Source organism: Monopterus albus, unplaced genomic scaffold (genome assembly GCF_001952655.1).
Source record: "Monopterus albus unplaced genomic scaffold, M_albus_1.0 scaffold793.1, whole genome shotgun sequence".
NCBI lineage: Eukaryota > Metazoa > Chordata > Actinopteri > Synbranchiformes > Synbranchidae > Monopterus > Monopterus albus.
Window position 1 is genome coordinate 9,335 of NW_018128673.1, and position 9,885 is coordinate 19,219.

General features: G+C 38.5%; 1 protein-coding gene across 1 annotated transcript; it reads right to left on the minus strand.

Annotated features, from left to right (window-relative positions):
* Positions 1-1,722: 1,722 nt before the first annotated feature.
* On the minus strand, positions 1,723-3,543 carry LOC109953575 (olfactory receptor 1-like). The gene is given in 3 exon segments (XM_020589051.1): positions 1,723-2,370; positions 3,204-3,333; positions 3,335-3,543. Coding segments are annotated over 3 exon segments (987 nt in total).
* Between the last annotated feature and the right edge of the window lie 6,342 nt (positions 3,544-9,885).

The following is a 9,885-nucleotide window of genomic DNA, read 5'->3' on the forward strand; positions in this document are numbered from 1 at the left end:
ATGTGTAAGTAGAATGTATGCATGTGTGAGTAGAATATGTGTATGTGTAAGTAGAATGTATGCATGTGTGAGAAGAATGTATGCATGTGTGAGAAGAATATATGCATGTGAGAGTGAAAAATGTATGTGTGTGAAACGTCGAGAATACATAATGTCTTATACGGCCCCTCATATGTTACAGTTGCTTGTGCAGTAAACAAAGATACCTCAGGCATTCAATGTGTCAGCACAAAACAGAGTTCACATGTCCAGTGTGTGAAAGGTTATCACAGCTTGTTACCACAGTTGGTAGCAGACTATAGTTTAATATGTAAATGAACAATATAAATGGATACAGTATACTGAAAATTGCCATTACAGTTATTTATCCTAATAGCTTTGCAAAATTCCCTTATAGATTTCAGCACTTCATCAGTCTTCAAAAAGTAAGATTGGGCTTTTCATTCAAATTTTAATGAATGCAGCATAATATCTGATGCTCTTGTTGGTCAAAATATGGGTTGGTTTATGTTTTTTTAAATAGACAAATTAATCTGACAGAGGCAAGGAAAGTTTGGAGGAAGAGGTCCTTGTAGAGACCTTTATGGAGTCAGGTCACAGCTGTGGGAGGGAGGGGAGAAGCAGACAGGGCCTCAGAAGGCAGGGATGAAGAGAAAGCAAAGACAGATTTGAAACTTCATATTTCACAGAGCCTCTTTCAAAAGACCTGGACATGTACTGTATATAGACCTGATCATTTTCAATTATTTGTCAGGTTTGCCCGGCTGCACCTTCCTCTCTTCCCTTCCTCACTCTAGTCTGCTTCCTCACCCTGATTACACTATTTGACACACCTGCCCCACTTCCCTGATTATCGCCAGCTGCACCGTCTTAGTTCCTCCCTACTTATACCCTGTTCACCATTCACTCCCTTGCTAGTTGAATCTCCATCGTCAGGCCCCTTGCTCGTTGTGTTTTTGTCCAGTTCACCAGTAATATCTCTTAGTCTATACGTGTTTCCCATTGTTCCTGCTGTTCTTTCTTTTCCTTCGGACCTCTCCTCTGGATCCTGGAACTACTCAGCCCTACCAGTCTCCACCTTACAGGTCGATGCACAGTCTCCATTAACTATTCATGATGATGTCTCCTCAGACATCATTGCTTCACCCACGACCAGTTCAGGAGTGACCCCAGAGTCTGCACCACTGACTGTTTTCCACTGCCACAGATCGACACCCAGTTAAACTCTTCATTACTCCACCCCTGTCTGTTCTCGTACTTGTGTTTTTTTTTTTCACTGTAAATAAATCTGTCACTGCTTGCACCGAAGCCAGCTGCCTGGGTCCGTCTTTCTTGCTCGCTCATTTCCGTGTTCGAGCAATCGTAACATTGTTAGGTCAATTCAAATTAGATGTGATCATTACATTATTCTAACTTCTAAATATGATGGGAGGAACCTTAGAAAATTAGGTCCATTGTTTTATGTTAGACTAATTCAATCTTGTAACAGTTTCACTTTGACAAATCAATTCTCCATAATTTCATTCCTAGGCCGCTTTTTGTTGCCAGCCTGCCCCTGCTCTGATTTCATTTTGCAAGACAGATCATTATATAGCTAATGCAACAGTAAAATAGAGCAAATAACAAAAAAACAACAAAACCATAATTTAAAAGTAAATATGCAGTACTTGCAACTAAAAGGTTAATGGTCAAATGTTACAAACCACATTTGTGCTAAATGTGTCAATGCGGTGACACAGAGGTTGCCTTTTTGGACAAGGTGATGTTTCTCATCCTAATGGGTTTGCAAAGCCTCCGGATAGAGCTCAAAACTTCTTTTGTCTTTAAAGAGTAAATAATAGGATTGAGCAAAGGTGGTATGATGTGTGTCAAAGCTGAGTTTATGATTCTGGTATTAGGATGGATGTAGGAGGTCATTACAGCTATGTTAGTGCCCAAGAGCGGTATGAAAAAAACTGAAACAAGAATCAAATGAGAAATACAAGTTTTAAATGCTTTGATTCGTTCTTTTCCTGATGAAATCCTGCTCAGTGCTATAGAAATGCAAATATATGTTAATGCTATCAGTACAGGAGGAAAACAAAATATTACAATTAAGACAACAAATGCCATGGCATAATTTAAAGAGTTGTCATTACAAGCCAGACGATATGTTGGCCCATGATCACAGAAAAAACTTTGTATCACCACAGATCCACAGAAGGAGAGACGACCAATTAGCCCAACAATAAATGCTAGTAGACTCAATAACAATACCCATGTAAATGCCAGCATTCCAACAATAGCTGGTTTGGTCACAATACTATGGTACATTAAAGGGAAGCAAATTGCTATAAATCTGTCATATGCCATAATGACAAGTGTCCATGACTGCACGAATACAAAGAACCAAACAAAGAACATACATCATGCAAATGACGGTAGATCTGACGTCATCCATGCTGTCCTTCATCCTCGTTCCTTGGTTGGTTTGTTGACCTCGTTTTGACCCCTCATTTGGTGATCTTGTCGCCAGGCAGATTTTGATCTGTGAAATTCTAAGAACAACATCCTGACCTTTCAATGCCCTAAGCACATAGACAGTTTTTAGGGACAACACCTCGAGCGTTGCTATGCAGCCTGGCCCATTTCCTGTTTGTGGTTTCCTGTCTGATTCTTACAGCCCACACATGTCCCTCACACTCTTCTTAAAGACAAGTGAACTGGTTAAAACAAAAGTAAATCATAAAGCATATGATACTAAAATAAACATGTAGATATATTTGCTAATGCAGATTATAATGTCAATCATAGAAGGCCAAGCATTTCATATAATGTTGATAATCTGAAGCCAAAACAATAAGACCTTATACCCACTCGCAACTCTCGTGCAGACAGGCCAGTCATCTCAGTATGCATCTGTGCACTTCCTGTTGTTCTGAGTCTGCACTCAGACACACAGCATTTCTAGTGCACAGGCCAAGCCATTACAAAGGTCAAGCAGATTAAACAATCTTTTAAACAGTTTTGCAAATACATAACATAGCACTATATCATTTTATCAAGAATTTCTTTCTACAATCCACAGAAGGAGACATGATCAATTAGCCCAACAATAAATGCTAGTAGACTCAATAAAAATACCCATGCAAATGCATGTCTTCACTGCTATGTTACATTAAAGGGAAGCAAATTGCTATACATCTGTCATATGCCATAATCACAAGTGTCCATGGCTGCACACATCCAAAGAACCAAACAAAGAACATATAACTTAAACAAGCCGCATAGACAATGTATCTATTGTCAAACAAAAATGTGTCCAAGACTTTTGGGATGAGAGCAGTGCTCACACAAATCTATCAAAGCCAGGTTGAACACAATCATGTATTTAGGAGTATGAAGAGTCTTGACCAGGTAAATCACTGAGAGGAGGAGGCCATTCCCAAGAACAGTCATGATACAGACAAAATACAGGAAGACATAAAAATATTCAACATGAGGGATGTCAGAAAACCCACTGATATAAAATTTTGCAGGGCGAACAAATGTGGCGTTAGACATTGTATATTTAAATAGCTGGTACTGAGCATGCCACAGGCACTTGAAATATTGCTTAAAAGTAAAAATTACATGCTAGTATTGTACCCGGTACTTTTAACCATGCTAACTCTGAGAGAGCAGTCCAAGTAACTTCAAAACAGTGCTGATTTATTCAATGAACACAGGTAAAAATTAACATTACATGCTCAGGTATCTTGCACCTCCAACATGCATGCAGGCAGCTGAAAGATGAAAGACCCTGAATCACAACAGGCCTATACATTATATCACTTCGGGCTAACCCCATTCTACACAGGAACGCCAAACCGTGACGTCACCCGGTGCCAGCTTTGCAGCTGGCCAGAGCGGTAGTCAAAACATGAAGAAAATCAATGTGTGATTGTCTGTTGATTATGTGGTGTGTAGCTAAAAACATTCTAACACGACCTCTAGTGACATGTCACGACATTAAACATAAGAAAATATGGCTATGGCTACAGTTATACACATCATAATAATAATGTTAATTTACATTATTTCAGTGCTTTTATGCCAAAGGTTTTACTTTTATGTTTGACCATCCCTACATTCTCTACAACGACTGCTTGATATTCATGTTTTTCTGCCTCACTTGCAATTTGATGCAGGCTCTTAATCTGGTTGCATTGTCCTTTGACAGACTGATAACCATCATCTTCCCACTGCACTATTCAAGTAATGGTGACTAACAGGTTCCTGTTTTCTTTGATTGCCCCTTTCTGGCTCATTGCAGCTGGCCTTCTTAAGAGTTTTTTTTTGTATGTTTCTTGTTATTAACAGCTGTTTCTGTTACCATGGCCCAATATACGAGCTTGGCTGCAATGATGTTACTCCCAACATTGCAATTGGTAAGTTCGTAAGTTACTGCTGTATTGTCTATGCTTTGTCAACACTTTCCACAGGGAAGAGTGAAAGCCTTTATTACCTGCACTGCTTACCTGTCAAAACAACCAAATTCATGTCATATTGATCTTGCAACCAGTTTATCATTTAAGTAACTATGATAATAGGTTCAAACTTGGTACAAAAAACATGGACTAATAGACTGATGATTGTTGTCATTCGTCCATAATGATAATGGAAAGAAACAAGAGAAATATATGAGCAATGGAAGATCCTTCCTCTGTCGTCTTCTCTTAGCAATTGTGTACTTTCTTTCTATATTGTAATAGCAAAAATATTCATTGTAGGGGCACCATACATAAGTTGTCACTCAGTAGTCTGCTATTATGACAACAGCTTTTGTGCACTGAAGAAAGAAAGACTCTGGTCCTGTAACCAACAGTAATTACATAGTGCAGTTTATTCACAGATGCATTCAACGTGCACAATAAACAGGGCAAAAACTGATTGTGGTTTATAGGAATAGACTCTGTTGTCTGTCATTGTGATGGACAGGATCATAAAAATAGATAATAATCATGATCTATTATTACCCATCATTTTATTTCCCATTCTCTAATGATAAGACATGTTTGATAGCATTTAATTTTTATTCAGTCATTTTCATTATTAATAATTAATATAAAGAACAGTATTGAGAGAAAAGATAAAGAGTTACTGACCCTATTCTAAAGGTTTTTGGGACTGTTTAGCTGACTGTATAGACACTGATGTTTCAACTTTTCTGGAAGATAGTGCACCCACCTGTCATGTTAAAATATTCAGATGTTAGTATTGGGAAGACTGAAGTAAAGTATACTTGACGTACAAGTATATTGAAAAGAATGAGAATCCATAGTCTGCCACAGCTACAGTATATTAAAAATACTAGGTATCTACTAATGCATGTTAATACTTTTACTAGTGTTAGGTATTTTTTAGTCAGCTAGATATTGGTTAGATACTTGATGTATTAGAAATGTTTAGAGTAGACAGGATGTCTAGCTCAGGCTGTTAAATACTTAGTCATTCTCATGAGTTACTGCAGGTTGCTTATGGTCAAGGATAACTAGATAGAAAGTTGATGACTGTTAGAAGACAGGATGTTTAAAAAGAGAAAGACACAGTAACACTTGTCTTGTCCAAGAGCTGAGTAGAAAAACTCTGCATGAAGACTCTTTGTCAATGTTTTACTGGTATATAGCAGACTGAATCAGAAATTGTGTTAAGCACTTTTCTACATGTTGAAGTGCACTCAAAGCACTTTACAGTGTTTACTATTCACCTTTTAACACACCACCAATATCACCAGAAGCAAACAGGGATTCAGAGTTTTGCTCAAGGACATTTTGACACGTGGACTGGAGAGCCCAAGGATTGAACTGCCGACCCTACAGTTAGAAGAAAACTCACTCTAGCTCCTGAGTCAGAGCAGACCATCAGGACAACAGGTCAAAAAGTCAGAACAACATATGAACAGACACAAACTGTTTAATCACAATAACTTGTTTGCAGTACATGCAGATGTGACACAAGCCCAAAATACTATTTGTTATTGTGTCTTGTACCTGTCATAATGTAGAGTGTAGTTAATACCACAGGACCATAAAATAGTTATTTTGAGTATTGTTCTTTTAAATTATTTGGCTTCAAGATGAATCACTATGACCCAGTTTTATAGAACAAATTATTATTCAATCATTTGAAAAAGTGTTCACTTTACAATAAGCTGTAGCTGTTGCTCTATAGATTTTGCTCCAACTTTTATTGGATTGTAAACAATATCCTAAAGAGATAGTGCTGAATATACACAAATGATCATTTTAAAATTGCTTTCTTCACTGTGTTTCTGGGTTGCTTTTTGATTTTTAATAACTTTTTCACAAATAGTCTGATTTCTTGTGTCTGCAGAACATAAATGATTGGATTCAACATGGGAGGAAAGACAGCGGTCAGACACATGTTTATGAGTCTGGTACTTGCATCTATATATTCATTCAAAGCAAATGTGAACATTACAGGGAGAAAATAGATTGCCACCAGTGAAAGATGAGACATGCAGGTTTTGAAGGCCTTCACTCTTTCTTTAACTGCAGCTACTTTAGACAATGCATAACCAATATATGAATAACATGAAATGATAAATAGCAGTGGAAGCCAAAGCATGAGAACTGATACAGAGTGTCCAGTGAACAAGGTGAGTACATTTTCACTGCAGGCTAGTTTGTGCACCAAAGCATAGTGTGGTGGCAATTCTTATAATAGCACCCCTTAAGTTCTTCAGCCGATGCTTTCATGTCATTGTATGCAGTCATTTATGTGGTTGTGACCCCCAGACCATTTATTGCATGGTCGTAAACCTTTGTATGCCTTTTGGTTGCCAAACCAGATGTGACCTGGGACCAAAGGGCTGGTATTCTGATGTGAATTGTATCCTGTTTCCCTTATCTGTTTGAGCATCTGTCTTCTTTGTTGTAGGCTGAGTAGATGAAGGACTCACACACTCTGTCCATTGAGCTTCCCTGTAACAGACTGTATTAGACACTCTGTTCAGAGAAACCTCCTTCCTGCAGGAATAAATATGTAATAACTTTCAGAATTGATGTTAAGTATTTATTTTACACTCACTGAGCTTTAAAAGATATTTTTCCCACAACAATAGTCACAGAAATAACTATTAATAACCACAGATTTACAATAGGAAAGTGTCGTGAGAGGGACAACTACAATGACTACAACACTACTGGCAAAGAGCCAGGAAAAGGCAATCAAAGAAAACATGAACCGGTGGGTCACCTTCACTTGATAGTGCAGTGGGAAACTAATGGCTATCAGTCTGTCATAAGCAAGTGCAATTAGATTGTTAGAAATTATCTAGAAATTCCCCCAGTTCTTTTGCTGGAAGCACGAGAAGTGAAGACAGGAGAGGACTGTTTAAAAGCAACAGAAAGTTTACTGAAAGTCTGATCACAAGAAGGTCTTACAGTGCTGGGATCAGAGAGACAGAGCTCCCGCAGGAGTTCCATCCACTGACCCCGAATTAAGGTCTTACAATACATTTTATTTTCTTGGGCTGCTCCGCCCTAAACAAAGGTACAACAATTCATGCATTGTAATCCAATTGGTCATTTGGTGTGAGCAGGAGCTCGCACCGCCTTGCTGGAATGTGATCTACACCAGGTGTGTGTGGGTGTGTGTGTGTGTCTATGTGTGTGTGTTGCTAATTTGTATATTAAACTGGCCAGGTGGTCATCTCAGGTTGTGGGCCCCCGGCCTCTGCAGGACATACCGAGATAAAGCAGAACTTGGAATATGCTAAGTGGGTCTAGGTGTGGGTGCAAAACAAGCCAACTTGTCTTTGTTAAAATGTGAATTGGCTGTCTGGTCACAAAGAGATGCAGACATCTAGTCTCTACACAGAACTTGCAGCATTCAAAGTAAGCAGATTCTGCTTCATTACAGCTGTAAGATATATATGCAAGGGAAACAAATGCATTAAAATAACCAAAGCTCAGTAGTTCTGGACAATCATCAATACAGCTGTAATATGCATAAACAAGTCAGATAAAGTTATGAAAGGTAACTAAAGGGAACTAAAGGTATGAGAAGTAACTGTTAGGTATTTTCTAGTCAGATAGGTATTGGTTAGGTACTTGTTGTATTAGAAATGTCTTTAGTGTAGACAGGATGTCTCGCTCAGGCTGTTAAATGCTTACTCATTTTCATGAGTTACTCCAGGTTGTTTATGGTCAAGGATAACTAGATAGAGAGTTGATTACTGTATGACATGTTTAATCATAATCATAATATCTTCTTATGCCTAAAGTCAGGACATGTCACTGAATGTCCTGTCAGAATGTTTTTAGATACACACCACTTAGTCAACACACACACACACACACACACATTGATTTTCTTCATGTTTTGACTATTGCTATGGCCAGCTGCACGGCTGGCACCAGAGACGTCACGGTTTGACGTCCCTGTGTAGAATGGGGTTAGCCCAAAACAGATATAATGTACAGGCCTGTTGGGTTCGGGGGTCTTTCATCTTTCATCTGCCTGCGTGCAGTTTGGAGGTGCAAGATGCCTGAGCGTGTAATGTTAACTTTTACCTGTAATAAATCAGCACTGTTTTGAAGTTACTTGGACTGCCTCGTCTCTCAGAGTCTGTATGGTAAAAAGTACCGGGTACAACATAACTAAAGCTTATAAAGTAACTAGAGTCTATAAGACTCAAATCTTACAAGATTAAGAAGCTCCATTGAAAGGCAGGCGTAACAGAAAAACATGAATATAAAACAGTCATTGTAGAGAATGTAGGGATGGTCAAACTGAAAGATGTCAAATACTTTTGGCACCACTGCAGAGCTACCAAACAGGTCTGCAAATGCTAAATTAAACACCGCATTATATTTTGGAGTTCTTAGCTTATGATCCAATCATATTATCACCATCACAGCTGTGTTTTCCAGCACTGAAACAATATAAACAAAAAAAAGAAAGACATAATAATACTTCATATCAGGTATGCCAATAAATCCACTTAATATAAAATAAGCAGGACACACAAAAGTGATGTTTTTCTCAAGATCTGGGTTGAGCAACTCCACAGTAAAACTGTCCACAACACAGTGATTTATAGAAAGAAGTGTCCTCCTTTGTATGACTGTGTAGTCTTATGTACAGTAGATGGAGGTGAAGACATCGCTCTCCTTCTGGTGGCAGAGCTCTGTCGAGCTTTACCTTTGTTGAGAGAGGGCTACCAAGAGAAGCAGCCCTCCTCTGCATTTCTGTTAAATAAGGTCAGTGTCAGCTCCCCTGTGTCTATTGTTTCTAAGCCCATCAGCAGCATTTCAAAATGTTACTGCAGCAGAATGATGGGTCACATTAACACAGGACTTTGTCACAGGAGACCCATGTTTATTTCTTGTATGAAATATTTTTATCTAGGGTACTTCCACAACTTTAAGCATATGTTTATTATCATAACATGACATCACACAAGTCTTTTTTTAAACCCAGGAAAGTACAATAATTTTTGTTCTGATACCTTATTAGACTGTGACAGTTCTATCATGTTATGTGTGTACATGACAATGAAGATGCAATATACCTACCGGCACAGAGGTCTCCTGATATACAGTAATTGTCTCTTGCGTTAACAGCCAAGTCTCTTGTATATTTCTTACGGTTACACTCAAACTGTGGCAGCAGGCCTGACCATCTGCCCCAGTTTGTTCTTCTCAAAGTATGTTTGTCTCATTACCAAATTTCCACAAGCACCACTGGAGAGACATACAGTACTGTACAGTATATCCAATGTGTGAATAACAACACAAGATAAAGAGCAGTGGAAGCCAAAGAATAAGTACTGATATCAAATGATCAGCGACCGCATTGAGTGCATTATCATGCAGGCTAGATCTTGAATGAAGTCAT